Source organism: Neoarius graeffei, chromosome 1 (assembly GCF_027579695.1).
Source record: "Neoarius graeffei isolate fNeoGra1 chromosome 1, fNeoGra1.pri, whole genome shotgun sequence".
NCBI lineage: Eukaryota > Metazoa > Chordata > Actinopteri > Siluriformes > Ariidae > Neoarius > Neoarius graeffei.
Window position 1 is genome coordinate 3,846,435 of NC_083569.1, and position 21,654 is coordinate 3,868,088.

The 21,654-nt window shown below is 41.8% G+C and overlaps 1 protein-coding gene across 2 annotated transcripts in view; it reads left to right on the forward strand.

The window, feature by feature from the left end:
• The window catches only part of vps4b (vacuolar protein sorting 4 homolog B), a 51,332-nt gene that overhangs the window by 5,923 nt on the left and 23,755 nt on the right, over nucleotides 1-21,654 (forward strand). The window contains exons 2-3 of one of the 2 annotated variants that reach the window (XM_060928309.1): nucleotides 3,334-3,445; nucleotides 4,664-4,764. In XM_060928309.1, coding sequence (XP_060784292.1) covers nucleotides 3,334-3,445; nucleotides 4,664-4,764 — 213 coding nt within the window. Of the gene's footprint in view, nucleotides 1-3,333; nucleotides 3,446-4,663; nucleotides 4,765-20,045; nucleotides 20,287-21,654 lie in introns of those variants that run through there. The other variant, XM_060928319.1, reaches the window with a different exon arrangement.

The following is a 21,654-nucleotide window of genomic DNA, read 5'->3' on the forward strand; positions in this document are numbered from 1 at the left end:
TTAAGAACAAGAAGCTTTAATTTTGTCACATTTCACCCACACGTGCATGCACACCAAGAGAGCACAGTGGGCAGAATAAATAAATACATTTGAGGGTAAATTCTATGGATCTGTGATGCCTGCTGGAAGAGAAGAGCAAGGAGGATTGAGAATCAAGTGGCTGTGGTTTGTTTCCACCCGGTACTAAAACTTGTAGCATCCTAGCAACTTTCTCAAAGACGTGTACAAAAAGCCCAGAAACTCCTATTTACCCGGGCAAAAACGATACAGGATTTATCTTGTAGTGTCCTGATCCCCAGATCTTTAACCCAGACACGTATAAAGTTGTTCTCCTCCAGGCTCTTCCAGGTTTTCATCTGTGTGTCCGTGTAGAACAATGTCTGCAGCACCAGGTCGTCTGAGATGTCGGGGAACTCAACGAATGGATAATTTTCCAACTCATAATGAATGAATGAATTAATAACTTTATTTAAAAACAATAAGTTGATCAGCAGAGCTGGTGGGGTCATTCATATACAGATACAAATAATTACAAATATAAAATAAAAATAAACACAGTCTTAAACCTTAAATCTGTTGATTATCTGTTAATTACCTTCACATTAAGTTAATTAATAGTCAGCATAACTATTGTCTTTGTATTTAGTTCCAGCTACAGTAGGATCAAATTTATTCTACTAATGTCAAATTTAGCGAGAGCGGCTACAGTTATCATCACTTTAACGATCTTTAGCCGTTGCAAAAGTAGAAAATACTTTCAATACGTAAATTGTGCATGAATAATTACTCAAATTTCCACTGGCGGGGGAGGAAGAGTTGATTCCCAATTACTTAATGTATCAGATCATGTGACATCGTTCCACAATTATCAACACCTTTGTCCACAGTTATCGACACCATTCCACAATTATCGACATCCAGATGATTTTGTTTATTTTTTAAAAAATCAGTATGTAGTGTTAAGTTAAAAAAAAATAGTTTGTTTAAAATTTGTTTTACATAGACTTGTATTTAGTCCAAAATATATTTTATATAAATATCTCAATGTCGGTGTTTACGTAAATAAGGAAGTAATTCTAATGTTTGTAAAAAAAAAATTCAAAAATGAACTGATAATGTTTAACCTGCGTCAGAAAATCTTTTTGTTCCACTTTCTACCCACTTTCTAAATATTTTCGTAGATCACATTTTGTTAATCATTCGTTGTTTGTATCAATTTCTAGTTTTGGAGTTTACCAATAAATGTCAACAATTGACATCGTAACCACATGAAAATCCAGGTCAATGGTCACATGTCATTACTCGAACCCAAAAAAAAAATGTCGACTGATATTGTACAACCCCGATTCCAAAAAAGTTGGGACAAAGTACAAATTGTAAATAAAAATGGAATGCAATAATTTACAAATCTCAAAAACTGATATTGTATTCACAATAGAACATAGACAACATATCAAATGTCGAAAGTGAGACATTTTGAAATTTCATGACAGCAACATCTCAAAGTTGGGACAGGGACAATAAGAGGCTGGAAAAGTTAAAGGGACAAAAAAGGAACAGCTGGAGGACCAAACTGCAACTCATTAGGTCAATTGGCAATAGGTCATTAACATGACTGGGTATAAAAAGAGCACCTTGGAGTGGCAGCGGCTCTCAGAAGTAAAGATGGGAAGAGGATCACCAATCCCCCTAATTCTGCGCCGACAAATAGTGGAGCAATATCAGAAAGGAGTTCGACAGTGTAAAATTGCAAAGAGTTTGAACATATCATCATCTACAGTGCATAATATCATCAAGAGATTCAGAGAATCTGGAAGAATCTCTGTGCGTAAGGGTCAAAGCCGGAAAACCATACTGGGTGCCCGTGATCTTCGGGCCCTTAGACGGCACTGCATCACATACAGGCATGCTTCTGTATTGGAAATCACAAAATGGGCTCAGGAATATTTCCAGAGAACATTATTTGTGAACACAATTCACCGTGCCATCCGCCGTCGCCAGCTAAAACTCTATAGTTCAAAGAAGAAGCCGTATCTAAACACGATCCAGAAGCGCAGACGTCTTCTCTGGGCCAAGGCTCATTTAAAATGGATTGTGGCAAAGTGGAAAACTGTTCTGTGGTCAGACGAATCAAAATTTGAAGTTCTTTATGGAAATCAGGGACGCCGTGTCATTCGGACTAAAGAGGAGAAGGACGACCCGAGTTGTTATCAGCGCTCAGTTCAGAAGCCTGCATCTCTGATGGTATGGGGTTGCATTAGTGCATGTGGCATGGGCAGCTTACACATCTGGAAAGACACCATCAATGCTGAAAGGTATATCCAGGTTCTAGAGCAACATATGCTCCCATCCAGACGACGTCTCTTTCAGGGAAGACCTTGCATTTTCCAACATGACAATGCCAAACCACATACTGCATCAATTACAGCATCATGGCTGCGTAGAAGAAGGGTCCGGGTACTGAACTGGCCAGCCTGCAGTCCAGATCTTTCACCCATAGAAAACATTTGGCGCATCATAAAACGGAAGATACGACAAAAAAGACCCAAGACAGCTGAGCAACTCGAATCCTACATTAGACAAGAATGGGTTAACATTCCTCTCCCTAAACTTGAGCAACTTGTCTCCTCAGTCCCCAGACGTTTACAGACTGTTGTAAAGAGAAAAGGGGATGTCTCACAGTGGGAAACATGGCCTTGTCCCAACTTTTTTGAGATGTTGTTGTCATGAAATTTAAAATCACCTAATTTCTCTCTTTAAATGATACATTTTCTCAGTTTAAACATTTGATATGTCATCTATGTTCTATTCTGAATAAAATATGGAATTTTGAAACTTCCACATCATTGCATTCCATTTTTATTTGCAATTTGTACTTTGTCCCAACTTTTTTGGAATTGGGGTTGTACAACACCTACAATTAAAAAAAATTTTTTTTTTATTGATTTGATTCCTGAGCTCCCACCTGTACCAGGGAGTGATGTTGCATCCCATTAATACACTTTACAATAGATTATTAGATTCTAATAGAACAGATGAGCCAAAAATAATTGCGGTTCTTTTTTAATGGGCCCCGACTCGTTACAAGTATGAATAGATGGGCCTTAAAGCAGAAAAGGTTGAGAACCCCTGCCTCAGTGACAAGCCATTGTACCTCTAAAGGTACAATAATGCACTTTATTTTCTCAGAGTGTACTCGTCCTGCTCGTTGGCGTGGCACCATCTCGGACTCAAGGAATAATGTTTCAAGTATCCAGTGATTGTATCCTGGTCCAGGTATTGGATCCGGACAAAAATTCTTCCTTTCTCTGATATGTGCTCTGTCTCTCTCAGAAAGCCATCGCGATCGCCACCAAAGCCTCCCAGGAGGACGATGCGGGGAATTACGAGGAGGCCATCAAAAACTACAAGCATGCTGTGAAGTATTTTCTGCACATCGTAAAACGTACGTGAATTCATGCTGCGATTCTTTCCTCTGGACTGGACGCTGTTTGTGGAAAAGATTTCCACAATCTCAAACATATTTCATTTCTCACACAGCATTAAAAAAAAACAAAACAGGTTTTGGAAGCTGATCTGTTTACAGATGACGAGGCGAGAGACTCGGATAGGCTTTAAGGACTAAAGTGTCGCTGCATCAGGTTGAGATGATCGCGACGGTTAAATCCCTGTTGAACTGCACCGCTATCAGCAGCTAGTGTGGCATTGTGGGTAGTGTAGGAAGCCGTTCGTTAACCAAAGAAGTTCAACCAAGAAAAACGTTCATCATAAATCTTGGACGCCCTGAAGGATCTCGTGTTAATTCTCAAGATTAATAACTAGTTCAGGATGGATTTCTCTTTTAAGTGCCACGGTTTTATAGAAGTGCGATTACTGTGACCTCAACATGCAAATTAGAAGGCTTGTGATTGGCTGCAGTAAAACCGACCACATTTCACACTTTTTATATATGAGCAATGGCACAGTGGACTGTATAAATGATACAATCTACTGTGTCTCTCCAAACGTTGCTAGTCTCGCGATGTATTTAGCTTTTTATTTATGTTAACGCTACGTCCATAATTGAGGTCATCTTTTCTTGGTAATCAGATGCCTTGAGTCGTTTCTCTGCTTTACAATCCACCAAAAAAAAAAACCTCACTCTCAAACTCTCAATTGATATTTTTGTGTGTATTGTGCTGATAAAATTGAATCGATCGCTTGTCAAAAATGGAGAAAACTGTCGCGTCAATTACAAGCAACGTGATATAGAACGTGTACAGATTCTGCCATCTTGATACGAGAAAGCTAGCTAGCTCACAACGTCACAAGTGACACTGTTAGCCCTGTTTATATGTTTATATCTCACTCGGCTCATCGCTGAGATTCGAAATAGAGGCTTGCACATCTTTCAGCGCTGATACACATTTACATTTCTGACATTTCTATGTTTTCTGTGAAGGTTTACCAGGAAAGTGCTGTTAGCATCAGTTAGCATAACACATCTAGCTTAATGCTAGCATATCGGTTAGCGTTAAGGTCTTTCAGTCGTGATGATTGATTTCAGGTGATGCATTTGTCACCAGTTAGCATGTTAACTTTTTTAACATAACTTTAAATTTCTATATATTTGTAAATTTGTAAATTTCTATATTTTATCTGTTTTGTGTGTGTGCGCACTCAGGTGAGCCTCAGGGGAAAGATGGAAACCAGAAGATCCGAGAGAAGTGCACTCAGTACCTGGACCGAGCCGAGAAGCTGCAGGAATATCTAGATGAGAAACAGGTTATTTACACTTAAGAATATATAAGCACAGAAGTACGGCAGGCCAGAACTGAGTTGCAAAAACTCTTTATTGTGACACTTTCCAGTCGACACAATCTCCCAGCCACACAGACACGCGCACACACACATCAGTCGTCTGGTTGGGGAGAGAGCTCCCTTCCTCTGCTCTCTCTCTCCTTATATAGGGCGCGGTCACTGGGACAGACACACAAACACAGGTTAATTGACATCAGGTGCAGTGATTCTGCCACTTACCTTCCCTGACTCCGCCCTCCGGTCACAGACCGACGCTTGACCATGCCCCCGCTGCCACGTACCCCCACCGCCCAACTCAGGCCGGGCAGCCATCCGGCCAGCCGTCTGGCCTGCAGCCGACTCCCCCCCCCGACGGGAGAGGAAGTCTGCCACGACCATCTGCGCCCCCAGCCTGTGGATCACCTTGAAGTTAAAGGACTGGAGTGCCAGATACCAACGGGTGATCCGCGTGTTGGCATCCTTCATGCGGTGGAGCCACTGGAGGGGCGCGTGGTCCAAACAGAGGGTGAAAGGGCGTCCCAGCAGGTAGTAGCAGAGGGCGAGGACCACCCACTTGATGGCTAGGCACTCTTTCTCTATGGTGCTGTAGCGCCCCTCACGCACCGACAGCTTTCTGATGATGTACAGCACAGGGCGATCCTCCCCCTCCACCTCCTGGGACAGAACAGCCCCCAGCCCTCTGTCCGACGCATCCGTCTGCAAAATAAAGGGGAGAGAAAAGTCAGGGGAGTGTAACAGTGGCCCCACACACAGTGCAGCCTTCACCTCAGAGAAAGCCCGCTGGCATTGCTCCGTCCACTGGACCGGATCTGGTGCCCCCTTTTTAGTGAGATCAGTCAGCAGGCCGGAGATGTCCGAATACTTAGGTATAAACCTACGATAGTAGCCAGCCAGCCCCAGGAACTGTCTCACCCCCTTTTTGGTCTTGGGCCTCAGGCAGGCCGCAATCGCTGCTGTCTTATTAATTTGGGGACGCACCTGCCCATTGCCCAAGTGGAAGCCGAGAAACCGTACTTCCACCCGCCCAATCGCACACTCCTTCGGGTTGGCGGTGAGACCCGCTCGCCTCAGAGACCCAAGGACGGCCCTCAGGTGTTGCAGATGCTGCGGCCAGTCATTACTATAGATTATGATGTCGTCTAAGTATGCGGCCGCATAGGTGGCGTGGGGGCGGAGGACCCTGTCCATAAGCCACTGGAAAGTCGCGGGTGCCCCAAACAGCCCAAAAGGAAGTGTGACAAATTGGTGTAAGCCAAACGGTGTGGAAAAGGCCGTTTTTTCTCGGGATAGTGGAGTCAAGGGGATCTGCCAATAACCCTTTGTCAAATCCAGTGTCGAATAAAAGCGAGCCGTGCCTAGTCGATCCAGCAACTTGTCAATACGAGGCATTGGGTACGCATCGAATTTAGACACCGCGTTGACTTTTCTATAGTCCACACAGAACCGGACCGACCCCTCGGCCTTGGGAACCAAGACCACCGGGCTGCTCCAGTCACTGTGGGACTCCTCAACGATGCCCATTTTGAGCATGGCCTCGAGTTCTTCCCGAACCACCTTTTTCTTGTGTTCGGGTAGCCTGTAAGGGCGGCTACACACTACCACCCCCGGGGGCATCTCACTGTGGTGTTCTATGAGGCGGGTGCGGCCGGGTAGGGGCGAGAACATGTCCGAAAATTCGGTCTGCAACTGGGCAACCTCCGTGAGTTGGGTCAGGGAGAGGTGGTCTCCACAGGGGACCGGAGAGGTAAGCGATGTCAATGTTCCCTTTTGAACCTCCGGCCCCAGCTCCGCCTTCTCCGGAACCAACGACACCAACGCCACAGGGACCTCCCGCCGCTAAACTATGGCAGGACCCACTCTTCACTAAATGAGTCATTAATGCCCGAAATCCTGGCCAATCATTCCCCAAAATTATCAAGTGGGTAAGGCGAGGATTAACCGCTGCCTTTACACTAAATTTTTCCCCTCGAAATAGAACGTGGACCGACACTAAAGGGTAGTTGTGAACATCCCCGTGCACACACAACACCTTCACCAATTGTGCTCCTCCTAATGCCTCGTCTTGCACCAGGCTTTGGTGGATTGAGGTCTGATTACAGCCGGAGTCCACCAAAGCCTGATACGTATCCCCTTGGACACTCACCGGTATGCGATACATTCCGGCCCTACGAGGGCGGTTCCTGGCGTGTCGGGGATCCAGACCACCGTGCCCACCTCCATTGCCGAGCACTGATGCTGGAGGTGCCCCGGCTCCCCGCAGCGCCAGCAAACCGGCCCGGGCTCTCTCTACACTGGTGCTCTGGGGCTCACTCACCTGAGGGGGGAGAGAGACGGACACGGAAGCGGGAAACGGGAGGGCACCACGGGTGCGGTGGGCCAGCTGGGGTAGAGCCGGCCCCTGCCTCCGCGGTGGAAGAACGGGGCAAGGACGAGACACAGAAGTGGAGGGGGAGAGAGAGGAGAAGAGGAGATCTGCGATCCTGCCATGGGAACAGCCACCAAGTGATCCTCCGCCAACTCGATGGCCTGATCCAGCGATGCCGGGCGATGGCACTGGACACACTCCACGGTCCCTTTGGGAAGTCGGGCGATGAACTGCTCCAGTGCCACCAGATCGACGATTCCCTCGGTGTCATGGTTGTCAGCCCTCAGCCACCGCTGGCAGACGTCCCGGAGTTGCTGGCCAAACGCGAACGGGCGGCCGACCTCCTCTAGGCATAGAGTGTGGAAGCTCTGGCATTGTTGTTCTGGGGTGCGCCCCACTTGCTGGAGGACGGCCCGGCGCAGGTCCGCGTAGACCAGCCGGCTGTCAGCGGGGAGCTGTAGTGCGGCCAGCTGCTCCTTGCCCGTTAGCAGGGGGAGGAGGTGCGCCGCGTGCTGTTCCACCGGCCAGCCCCAGGCCTCTGCTGCTTGCTCGAAGAGCGCTAGGAAGGCCTCGGGGTCGTAGTGCGGGCCCATCTTCGTTAGGGTGAGGTGGGGAGGGCCCACAGCAGTGGAGGTGGTGGACCCCGCCGACGTGAGGAGGTGCCGGAACGCCTGACGATCTTCCTGTTGTGCCAGCACCAGGGCCTTGAACCTTTGCGCTTGCTCCTTTTGGAGGGCGACCAGCGCCTGGTGCTGGCTCTGTTGGGCCATGGCGAGGGCGTGGATCAGGTCCGCGAAGGGGGAGGACTCCATGGGGCTGTTCTCTTCTGTGCTCGTTCCCGGGTTTCAGAACCACTGTAAGACTTTGAGCGGGTGGGTGGAGCACAGAAGTACGGCAGGCCAGAACTGAGTTGCAAAAACTCTTTATTGTGACACTTTCCAGTCAACACAATCTCCCAGCCACACAGACACGCGCACACACACATCAGTCGTCTGGTTGGGGAGAGAGCTCCCTTCCTCTGCTCTCTCTCTCCTTATATAGGGCGTGGTCACTGGGACAGACACACAAACACAGGTTAATTGGCATTAGGTGCAGTGATTCTGCCACTTACCTTCCCTGACTCCGCCCTCCGGTCAAAGACCGGCACTTGGCCACGCCCCCGCTGCCACTATATATATATATATATATATATATATATATATATATAGGCTTACAGTAATCAATAAGCCATAATAAATGAAATAAAGTCAATATTTGGTGTGAGACGACCCTTTGCTTTTAAAAAAAATAGTAGTCTCAGATCCAGTGAGTGCAGTCTTCTAAGGAAATTAGCTGTAGGTTTTACTGAGCATCTTCCAGAACCAGCTACAGTTCTTCTGGACACTCTGACCGTCGCACTCGCTTCTTAAAACTAGTCGGCCTTTCGATTTCATAAAATCAGTGAAATTTAGTTCCCTCTGAAATGTGGTCATTGTGATATAGGTTTATTTCTGTAATGTCTCACAAAATATCAGGCCGTTCTGTGGCTGGGAAGTTTTTTAATTTGAGGGGATTAAGGCAAATAATGTGCATGAAATCATGCAGCCAAGCAGACAGAGGAAGTCTGTGTGTGTGCGCGCGCATGCGCAGGTTTGCCTTTGTTCTGTCGCTAAACGAACAGCTGATCACACCGAGGTGGTCGCTGAGCGCTGATATTTATTAGTTTGGTCCTGCGTTTCCTTTCCTTCATATATAACAACGTCTTTTCTTCTCACTTTTCGTAACCGTAGTCGGTCTTTCACGTTTCATTCGCACACTCACATCCTCCATTTTTCTCTCCTGTTTCAAATTTATATCCCACGATGCCTTGTCCAAACAGGGAAAACCCACCACGTGATGTCTGATGTAGTATCTTGAATTGGGTCATGGTGAAGCAGAAAAAAATAGTGGAGAATTTAGGACCACGTGGTTTTAAATTAATTAATTGTTCTATTTAAAAAAATAATAATAATAAAACTGGAAGTCTGTGATTTAGCCCAAGAGCATTAGCTCAAAATTGAGTCCAACCCGGAACAAATTAGTAACAAGCTGAATTTTTCAGAATATGTTCAGAATACCCTTTGGAATAACATACTAAAAGTCCCCGGGAATCCACCTTGTGTTCTCTGAGAAATTCAAGATGGCGTCCAAAATGGCTGCCGATTGGGGATTTTTCAATATCTCAGGGATAAAACATAATATAAATGCAATTAAAATGTTAAATTATATGTTCTCTCATACAAGCAATGCAAATTCACCATTGTCACACTGTTAAAATTAAAATTAACCAAGATTCATTAATGTGGAAATTACATGGAATTTGATGGTTGACATGATTGACAGATTAGCTTAGTAGGCTACCTACATACATGAACATAATGTAAGACAACAATTAGACATCAATTTCCTTAATATTTAGTGCATCTTTAAGCTTTGATAAAATATTAAAGGGAAATTAAATTTGAGAACTCTATCTTCTAAAACTACAATGGCAAGCTGTTTCAGTACACTTCTTCAACATTCCGCCGACTTTCATGACAAAAAGGTCTGCCTCAATAAAAGCTCTTGCTTATAAACAATGAGTAGACTTAAACACTTCTCAGTGCCTCAGTTGTAATGCTTGGACCTTTGTTGTACCATCAATGAAGTAGGGAATTTATTCAAGCTTGTTTAAGGGTGGAAAAAAATTCATCTTTGAGTTTCTAGCGCCAGTCTTTACTACTAGCAATGCCAGTGTGTTCGGACAAAAAATGACTAAACTCAGCATGACCTTTTAACATACCATTTTTCATTTTACACCACCAATTTACTTTAATTAATATTAATGAAAATAAGTGCTCCAACCCCTAGTAATTGTGTTTGTTGTTTTGTGAACAGAATAGGATGATACGGAGTGAACGAGTAACCAATGGATCCACACTCTATAATCGGTAGTGTACATTAAATAGCACATGTATAGATTTACAATTATAAGTCTGTAATTATTAGTCCTAAACCATTAAGAACTGAAGCCATTTCAAAAACATATGAGATATCTTCATGATACCATAACGATTATTTTGTCATAACAGTCATTGTTATTTCTTCTTGGATGTGAATTTATGGGCCAGGGCGTTTCAAGATTGATACTTGATTCAAGGATCGGACTGGATGAAACCTACACACATTCATAGTACTGTGCACATTCATAAATGTGAACTGGTGAAGTGCCAAAAATATGACAATCTAACCAGACATGGCAAGCGAACACATTATACACAAATATACTGTTATAATAATGTGTACATTGTTATTATATAATGTTAATACACAATGTAATTAATACACACGTTGGAATTTACTCTCCTACCCTACAAAACATGTATTCTGACCTTTTAATTGCATTAATATTTTGTTTTGGGCCTGAGATATGGGCAGATCTCCATTTGGCGGCCATTTTGGATGCCATCTTGAATTTCTCAGAGAGCACAAGGGGGATTTCCGGGGACTTTTAGTATGTTATTCCTAAAGGTATTCTGAAATTTTCAGCTTGTTACTAATTTGTTCCGGGTATAACCCTATTACTCCTGGGCTAATTCGAATTCAGTAGCTTTCGGTCCACTGAACAAAAATAACGGTGTCGGAAAATTCTTTTTATGACCTCCGCTTGAAAAATTTGAAAGTCAGTGTAGCTTTAATTTTGCCCCAAAACCCAGTAGCCTTCATTATGTTTTCTTTTTTTAATCTGAAAAGTGCTGTCTCGTGGATGGAATATTCTGCTCAGATGCAAACTTTTTTTTTCTGTAACGTTTAATTTTGGGCTGGAGAAAAACGAACGCTTGGAACTCTAAAATGTTTTTGTAATGTTGTGACTCGATAATGTAGAAGTCATAAAATAGAAATCGATAAAGTTGGGATGAAAAGGGGGGCTAAGACTTTTGCACAGTACCGTATATGCATATAGATTTATCTTCATCACTCAGCCTGTGTGTGTGTGTGTGCGCGCGCGTTCGTTCATACTTCCCGTATTGACTTTATGGTCATTGTATTACTTAAATCTCCATCTATGGCCACGTCATAACCTCCTGGCAGAGGTACGGTGCAGAAAAATGCAAAATTATCCTGAATATAGTCACTTTCATGTAGTGCTTCCTATTATAAGATGACAGTAAACCAAATATGATTATTCAACATGTCGACATTTAAAATGGACCACTTTATTAGGAACACCCATACAGCAGCACAAGGCATCAGATCGTGCAGATCCAAATCAAGAGCTTCAGTTAATGTTCACACTGTTCAAACACCAGAATGGGAAAAATTGTGATCTCAAAGTGTGACTTTCTTTCACTGGTTTGAAGTATGGGTCTTGGTTTGAGCCAGATGGACTGGTTTGATTGTTCACCAGAAACTGCTGATCTCCTGGGGTTTTCACGCACAACAGTCTCGAGTTTACACAGAATGGTGTGAAAAACAAAAAACAGTGAGTGAGCGACGGTTCTGTGGGTGGAAACAAGCGCCTTGTTGATAAGAGAGGTCAGAGGTAAATGGACAGATTCGAGGTGGTTCGAGCTTTTTTGCCAGGAAGGATATAGCAACTCGTATAATCACTCTTTACAACTGTGGTGAGCAGAAAAGCATCTCAGCATGCAACAAAAAGAGAAGACCACACTGGGTTCCACTCCTGCAGCCAAGAACAGGGATCTTAGAATCAAGAACAAGTTCCTATTAAAGTGGCCGGAAGGGAAAGTTTAAACCAGCTGCTAAAAACAGAATTTAACTAGAAAAGCACTCGGAGAGCGCAGACCTCCGCCAAGAATCCTTTAAAAAAATTCCGGGAACCAGAAGGTGATCCGGATCACCGCCAAAATTTAATGGATTGTTACTTGTGCCCAGTCACACCTCTGGAAAAAAATTTCAGAGCAATCCGTTTATTACTTTTTCCGTAATGTTGCTAACAGACAAACCAACCAACAAACAAACAAACAAACGCTACCGAAAACCTCCTTGGTGGAGGTAATAATAATAACTAGAATGCATTTCCAGAGAAAATGCGAAAGTGTGCTTGCTCAGGCATGCCACCATGGTGACCCGGCAAGAGAGGCGACCGCACGCCCACACGACAAGTTTTGTGTCAACACGCGAAAGTTTGGCCAAGACATAAGGCGGATTCTCATACGGAGATGACAGGCTGGCAAGGTTCTTTACAGGGACATCCCAGAGCATCACTAACATGAAAATGTAGATGTAATTCTAAATCCGTAAAGAGATATGACCCAAAACACATCTTTGCTCATAGTGGGGCCCCCTAGTGGCCAAATGACACCAAATTTGATGAGGGTACATGAACTGGTGCCAAGCCATCTCAACAAATATGGTCTTGATACATCAAAGCGTTTCTGAGATATGAGCCAAAATACGGGTGCCAAATCAACAAGAGGTTATGCTCGACCATCTCAGATTTCAATGAAATTTGGAGGGCTCAGAGATACTATTAAAAGAAGTTAATCCCCAAAACTTGAACTTCCTATCACCAATAGTTTCAGAGATACAGGCATTTGAATTTTTCAATTTTTTTGTTTTTTGCTCAAAACATACATATTTCAAAGTGTAATATAATCTTTATTAAGCAAGATAAAAACCTAAAATTTTGCACAGAGAGACTCAATGTCTTGTACTACAAGCTTCAACTTAGAATTTCAGTGGTCATTGTATATTAGATGGTGATTTTAACAAGGAAATTAAAAAGACAAATTTGCATTTTTTGCATTTTTAATTAATTCTGGAAGCTTGCCTGTGGCAGTAATGCTTAAACTAAGAATGTTATTCAAATCTACACAGAAATATCTACCAATTTCAGTTTTACCAAGTCTCCACTATTCCTAGTTTGTCTGTAATAGGGTTTTGAAATTCGCCGATTTCTAAAACATGCCATTTTCAGTAGCAAGAAATCCAATGTGGGATAGTAGTTAGGAACTTGTAAATTTTTTTCAGTAATCCCCAAGACTCATATTTTATATTTCCAAATTTTTGTTCTGTGTCTCTCAAGTATTTTTAAACTACAAGGGTTTAAAAAATCCATTTTCACCAAATTCGAATTTTTTATATATTTTCATATAACTGATATTTGAGGGTTAATAAATGCTTCAATAAGGCTCAAGTAGGTTAGGAGACATGTTTCTTCCTCAATTTTAAATAAAATTTCAATTAATACTCAGTATTAATTATTTGTGAATTGATTTTAATCTAAGACTGTGTAACATTAGCAATCAATGACCAGCTATTGTGTACCAGTCAACAGCCAGCCTTATCAATATCAACACAGCACAATAGGTGACCTTTGATAACAGAACAGGTGGCTCATATCTTATAGTTTTAGAGTCTGTAAACCGCATACTTGTTCAGATAACATTATATTGCTTGGATTATATTAAATACATTGTAATACAGAGCACTGAGAAAATTTACCAATGTTATTAACTGAATATTTTGATATTTTGAATAGTTGACTAGGGAATTTAATTGTAGTTGCTTTCAATTTGAGATCAGTATAAATGAGTTTGTTCTTAGACATCTAGAAATGGCTGAACTTCCTCCCTGTTCTATAGGAATTGGACTAAAGAAAGATTCTGACTGCCATAAACTAACATACAAAAGAAATTGTAAGTTAAGTGATTTATATGAAAAATGACTGACTTCTTTAGTTTTTATATATATATTTACTGAAAAATGTGAAATGTTCATATATTATTTAGCTTATTTCAAAATGATATTTTTAAAACCATATTTCTGTGACATGAACACAAGTAAAATGTTTCCTTATCTATACAAATCATTTAGTTGTATTTATCAGTCCTTAATCATCAATAAAATGGAAATAATATCAAAAATTCGAATTTGGAAAAAATGGATTTTTTAAACACCTGTAGCTCAGAAATACTTGAGAGACACAGAACAAAAACTTGGAAATATAAAATATGGGTCTAGGAGATTACTGAAAAAAAAATTTACAAGTTCCTAACTGCTATCCCACATTGGAATCCATGCTACTGAAAATGGCATGTTTTAGAAATCGGTGAATTTCAAAACCCTATTACAGACAAACTAGGAATAGTGGAGACTTGGTAAAACTGAAATTGGTAGATATTTCTGTGTAGATTTGAATAACATTCTTAGTTTAAGCATTACTGCCACAGGCAAGCTTCCAGAATGAATTAAAAATGCAAAAAATGCAAATTTGTCTTTTTAATTTCCTTGTTAAAATCACCATCTAATATACAATGACCACTGAAATTCTAAGTTGAAGCTTGTAGTACAAGACATTGAGTCTCTCTGTGCAAAATTTTAGGTTTCTATCTTGCATAATAAAGATTATATTACACTTTGAAATATCTATGTTTTGAGCAAAATGCAAAAAAACAAAAAAATTCAAATGCCTGTATCTCTGAAACCGTTGGAGATAGGAATCTCAAATTTTGGGGATTAACTTCTTTTAATAGTATCTCTGAGCCCTCCAAATTTCATTGAAATCTGAGATGGTCGAGCATAAATTTCAGATATTTGTTGATTTGGCATGGAATGACCCATACGTTTTTGCTAATTGTGGCGCACCCTAGTGGCCAAATGACACCATATTTGATGAGGGTAGTTTGGATGGTGTCCAAAGTCATGCCACTAAAGATGGTCTTGATAAGTCAAAGCGTTTCCGTGATATGAGCTCACTTCCTGTTTGGTGGCTTCGCCATCGATTTTGATTGGCTGCCACGGGCGAACGCTGCGACGTATGAGAGTGAAACGAATGGACTGGAGATCATGTGTGCCAAGTTTCGTGATGATCGGACAAAACATGCGGCCAGGGTCACTCTACCTTCACTTTGGACAAAATTCAAAATGGCGGAAAATCTAATTAGGCGGAGAATGACGTCATAGGATGCGTTGGAATCGTCTAGCTCCAAGGATTCCAACGGCGCCAGACTTATGAAAATCGGACATACGGATCAAAAGTTACGTGCATGAACGCATGTAAGACTGTGATCAGTTGGTGGCGCTACAGCGTGAGACGTACCAACATGAAACTTGATAAAATCACTCAGGGTCCACTCCTCTATCAGTGTACCAAGTTTCATGACTTTACACCTTACGGTTTGGCCTACAGAAGGAAAAATCTGTTTTTTGCGTCGCGCGCCCATTCATTTCAATGGGGAAAAAATTAATCCTTTAAAAAAATCCGGGATCCAGAAGGTGATCCGGATCACCGCCAGAATTCAATGGATTGTTACTTGTGCCCTCTGGAAAAAATTTCAGAGCAATCCGTTCATTACTTTTTCCGTAATGTTGCTAACAGACAAACCAACCAACAAACAAACACAAACCAACGCTACCGAAAACATAACCTCCTTGGTGGAGGTAAAAAACAAATTATTTTTCTTTACTACTCATGTTTTTGTGTAATTAGAATAAATCTGGACCAGTGATTACTCATAAACACACAGTCTGTTTGTTATGTAAAGAAATTAATCTCTGGGTGTGTGTCATTCTTTTCCTGTCACTTGCAGTCTTGAAATCACAAAGCGTTGCCAGATATCTCCCCAGACTGGAGAATATCCAGGTTTCAGAGCTCCTCTGTACTTGGTCTTCTTGGAAATTGATCTGTAATATATAAATTGTTCTTTTTTTTTTAAAGCACTGAATGCTTCATTTTCATCAGTAATAATGACCATCCTAGGATTCATCACAACTGTTTAAATTGTCCATGTGCTTTTCCGCTCGTCTTTGTACAACCCCAATTCCAAAAAAGTTGGGACGCTGTGTAAACTGTACATAAAAACAATGTGAAGATTTGCAAATCAAGGAAACCCTATATTTCATTGCAAATAATACAAAGACAACATATCAAATGTTGAAACTGAGAAATTTTATTGTTTTTTGAAAAATATTTGCTCATTTTGAATTTGATGTCAGCAACACATTTCAAAAAATTGGTACAGGGGCAACAAAACAAAAGAAAAAGTTGTGTAATGCTAAAAAACCCCCAAAACAATTAGGTTGATTGGCAGCAGGTCAGTAACATGATTAAGTATAAAACAAGCATCCCAGAGAGGCGGAGTCTCTCAGAAGTACAGTAAAGATGGGGCGGGGTGCACTGCTCTGTGAAAGACTGCGTGGGCAAACAGTGCAACAATTTAAGAATAACATTCCTCAAGGTAAAACTGCAAAGAATTTGAGGATCACATAATCTGTGGCCCATAATATCATTAAAAGATTCAGAGAATCTGGAGAAATCTCTGTCTGCAAGAGACAAGATTGAAAACTGACATCGGATGCCTGTGATCTTCAGTCCCTCAGGACAGACTGCATTAAAAGCAGACACGTGTCTGTAGTGGAAATCACTGTATGGGCTCAGGAACACTTCAGAAAACCGTCGTCTGTGAAAACACTTCATTACTGCGTCCACAAACGCAAGTTAAAACCAGATATAAGCAATATCCAGAACCTTCTCTGGGCCCGAGCTCTTTTACGATGGACTGAGGCGAAGTGGAAAACTGTCCCGAGGTCTGACGAATCAAAAGTAGAAATTCTTTTTAGAAATCATGGCCACCACGTCCTCCAGGCTAAAGAGGAGAGGGACCATCCGGCTTGTTATCAGCGCACAGCTCAAAAGCATTCATCATCTGTGATGGTATGAAGGGGCGTTAGTGCACATGACATGGGTAGCTTGTACATCTGGGAAGGTTCCATTAATGCTGAATGATATATACACATTTCAGAGCAATATGCTGCCATCCAGACACATTTTTTTTCGGGAAGGCCTTCCTTCTTTCAGCAAGACAACGCCAAACCGCTTTCTGCACAGATTAAAACTGCATGGCTTTGTAGTAAGAGAGTCTGGGTGCTAAACTGGCCTGCTGCAGTCCAGACCTGTCTCCGATTTAAAACATTTGGTGCATTATGAAGCGCAAAATACGACAAAGATGTGAGACCCCAAACTGTTGAGCAACTGAAATTGCATATCAGGCAAGAATGGGACAACATTCCTCTTTCAAAACTACAGCAATTGTTCGTCTCAGTTCCCAAACGTTTACAGAGTGTTGCTAAAAGTACATTACATTACATTTATTTAGCGAATGCTCTTATTCAGAGTGACGTACAACATACCCAGAGTAGCCTGGGGAGCAGTCGGAGGTTAGGTGCCTTGCTCAAGGGCACTTCAGCCATTCCTGCTGGTCTAGGGAATCAAACTGGCAACCGTTTGGTCCCAAAGCTGCTTCTCTAACCATGAGGCCATGGCTTCCCGAAAGTAGAGGTGATGCAACACAGTGGTAAACACGCCCCTGTCCTAACTTTTTTTAAATGTGTTGCTGACATCAAATTCAAAATGAGCAAAAAAACCAATAAAATTTCTCAGTTTCAACATTTGATATGTTGTCTTTGTACCATTTTCAATGAAATATAGGGTTTCCGTGATTTGCAAATCTTTGCATTCTGTTTTTATTTACAGTTTACACAGTGTCCCAACTTTTTTGGAATTAGGGTTGTAGCACACGTGACGGTTTTGTACACAGTGACTGGTCATCAGCATGAGGAAACACACACATTATCTCACACAGCCTGTGACACTGTTTATCGGGATCGTATACAGTGTGACAAGGAACAATCTCACACTTGTTGATCTGACATCCTGATAAGCTGACCTGATGACGAACCTTGTGTGTGATCAGCCAATCGGTGTTCAGCTTTGTATACGATGAGTCACACTAATGATGTCAGCTACACCCACGTTTATCCTTGGATCTTTCTTCTGTGGCCTCTTTTAAAGCTAACTCTCTCAGGATTCTCCTGCTGGTGTTGAGGAGTTTTTCTGCAGTGTCTCACGTCCACAGGCCGTGTTCTTAATGAAACGTAATTCATAGCTTTTACACATTAAAACGACTGCAGGCTTGTGTTTGGAACGAACGCGTCTAATTTCTGAGGATAACTGGTGAATTTGTAGTTTTTTTTTATTTATATCACAAAAAACAGGATTCTTTTGTTTTTTGGAAGATGGATATGATCACACACCAAAGTGTCTGCTTTTTTTTCTGTTGAAGGAATAAAATGAGTCCGTTTTGGTGCAAAATTTATTTGTTTCTGATCTAAAAAAGAAAGGAATGTCCAAATAATGAGGACTAGGTAACCAGTCAGAGCCTGCTTTTTAATAATAATAACTGCACAGCTACATCTTCGAGCAAAAATCCGTGTAATAAGAGTAACTTTGGCAGGAAGACCGGTCATTTTTTCTGATTAATTTTTTTTCCCTCCAATAAATATATCAGGGACATTCCACCGAATGGGTGCCATTTTGCTTTTTGTACCACTCCCAAATTAAACTTAATTTGTTATATCTTTTCAACACTGATTATAATAACACACACAACTATTCAAAATGTGTATTGGTCAACCTCAGGCTACATTACAAGGTTTGGAAGTCAAAGATGGCTGCATTTTTTTCAGTCCTGTTATCAAAACTCTGAGTAACAGGACTGAGTTTTTAGCCTAGGATTAGCTAATCCATGGAATTAAGCCACATGGCGTCATCGCTAATAGCATGATCACACTTAACACATTTACCAAAAATCTGCATTTTTAAAATAAACAAATATCATCTAAGAAATAATTTAAGTAACAGAACAGTATGTTGACATTGACCTTATCAGTCAAAGTTAAAAAATCATCAAATATACAGAAAAGTAAATGAGAGAACTAACTTTTGGTCTTCCCATGGCCTTCAGAAGACACAACTGATGTAACTTCCTGTTGAGCATGTGATTTATGGAATGTTCCAAATTTGTCAGATGGGGTAATATGTTTGGGTAACAGGACTGAGTGAAAACCCAGGGACACGACTAAAATGTGTATTTTAACTGAGATATTGTGGATTTTTTATGAAAAAAATATATTTAAACCATGGATAGGATATGGAGTCACACAACAGTGCAAAAGAAATACTGTTTCTGAAGGATTTTAATCATAATATTTCATAGTTAAGTATAAAGTTAGAGTGCGGGGACAGGTAACACGTGCTATTTTTCAGTGTTTTAGGTAGTTTTTATTAATCCTTACAATTATATATCTTAAATTTGAAATCAGATCAATGTGCGGGCGGCACGGTGGTGTAGTGGTTAGCGCTGTCGCTTCACAGCAAGAAGGTCCGGGTTTGAGCCTCGTGGCCGGCGAGGGCTTTTCTGTGCAGAGTTTGCATGTTGTCCGCGTGGGTTTCCTCCGGGTGCTTCGGTTTCCCCCACAGTCCAAAGACATGCAGGTTAGGTTAACTGGTGACTCTAAATTGAGCGTAGGTGTGAATGTGAGTGTGAATGGTTGTCTGTGTCTATGTGTCAGCCCTGTGATGACCTGGCGACTTGTCCAGGGTGTACCCCGCCTTTCGCCCGTAGTCAGCTGGGATAGGCTCCAGCTTGCCTGCGACCCTGTAGAACAGGATAAAGCGGCTAGAGATAATGAGATCAGATGAGATTTTAATGTGCATTTATACATATAATTTTCTAGGGACGGAAACGGCACCGATTCGGTGGAACGGCTCATCATTTGTGCTTCAAAAAAGACTGAAGCTGATGTATGGATTATAAAGCGAAAACAAAATCCTAACATTCATGACATGAGCATTATTCAGGTAAAAACAACAAACCAGACATTTTAACATTTGAGTATCGGAAAGCGTTTTCAGATTCCATCATCTCGCATTATTTATCACTTTATCTCTATGATTGAAAGAAAATAAAATAAAATAATCCCTGATGCAGCTTGAGGCTCAGCTCCAAAAGGTGTACCGGCCGAGTGGGCGGGGCTTATTACATGACGTCACGGCATTTTTCCTCACACGTGATTGTCGTAGGCGGAAGTGACATTCGACATTTTTAACGCGGAAGTTTTCTTCTCCATTATTCGGCAGGATTTAAATAACAACGCCGAAAAGAAAACGAGCTCGCTTCGTCTTAGTGCTTTATTATAGCATTCTGAAACTATCAATCATACTACTTTATTATTTTTTTTCGTTTTAAAGACGAGCAGAAAAAAACGCCGAAGATTGTTGTATTTTCTCAGCCCCTATGGCTGCCAACAACAACTTGCAGGTAAGTTAGCTGGTTAGCCAGCGAAATAGTTTGCAGATGATCACAAAGGAACCGGTTTAATAACCGTAACGAGTCAGTGAGAGAAGCTGAGCTGTGTGTTGAACCGAATTCTCAACGCTGAGGTGAGGTCCGAGTCCCAAACAGCTCTCTGTCGGACAGTGTAGTGCACTAGGTCGGGTGTGGACCCTATTGTGTAGTAGGCAGCCTATATAGGCCGTAATGACGCGTTTGGGATTCGGCCTTGTGGAAACGTCATCCATCAGTGAGTGGCCTAGCTTACTTAGCTAGCTTTGTTTGTTTTTAGTTACTGTTTCTGGTTAAAGCGCCTCAAACGCCTTCTAACCTCCTTTTTTTTAACAAATAAGTAGACATGTATTTAAAAAAAAAAAGCTTGTTTCGAAGCTGTAGAGCTTTATTGTAGTTTTCCTTTCGGAGGAATGAGCGCGCTAACCCGTTTTAGCACAACGACTGGACTGACTAGCAGCAGCGATCATCGGGGTCCAAGCAGTGATCCGGTCACTGCCCAGACCTGAGTGGGGTTCTCTCTCTCTCTCTCTCTCTCTCTCTCTCTCTCTCTCTCTCGTTTTTGTGTTTGCAATCTCAAAAATATAACCAACTGAGGAGAAAAAAATCTCTACAGTCGTGTGTGTGTATAAGCATAAAGCAATAAAACAGTGTTGTGCTGCTGTAGGAAATTAATCCACAACAGGGTGGGGAGAGGAAGTGGAGTCACAAGGTGATCTCATCTCATTATCTCATCTCATTATCTGTAGCCGCTTTATCCTGTTCTACAGGGTCGCAGGCAAGCTGGATCCTATCCCAGCTGACTACGGGTGAAAGGCGGGGTTCACCCTGGACAAGTCGCCAGGTCATCACAGGGCTGACACAGACACTACGTTCACACTGCAACCTGAAACGACCCATATCCGATTTGTTGTGAAATCCGATTTTTTTTTTGTTAGGCCGTTCACATTACCAATTATGAGACTTGTATGCGATCTCCAATATGAACGGAAAACTATGGAATCAATTTTGTGCCAAAATGTTCATCCAATACTTTTGAAATATCAAACAAATGAAAATACAAAAAAAGAACAAAAAGTCGATTTTTTTTTTTTTTTAAGACTGGCAAACAAATTATTCGTGTAATCGTGCAAAATATCAGTCTGTTACTCTTCAGAAACCTTTTATTTTTGTTCCGCGTCTTTCTCAGTTTTGTTTGACGTAATTTATTTTGGTTGCGATTCCAGCTTTCTCGTTTGCGCTCCCTGACTTTTTGCACAAACTTCCCGTGCCAGGGGCCGCATTACAGAAAGTTCCTAACTTGAGAATCTCATCTTATCTGTCCGGTTCCCGTGGCAACGGCAC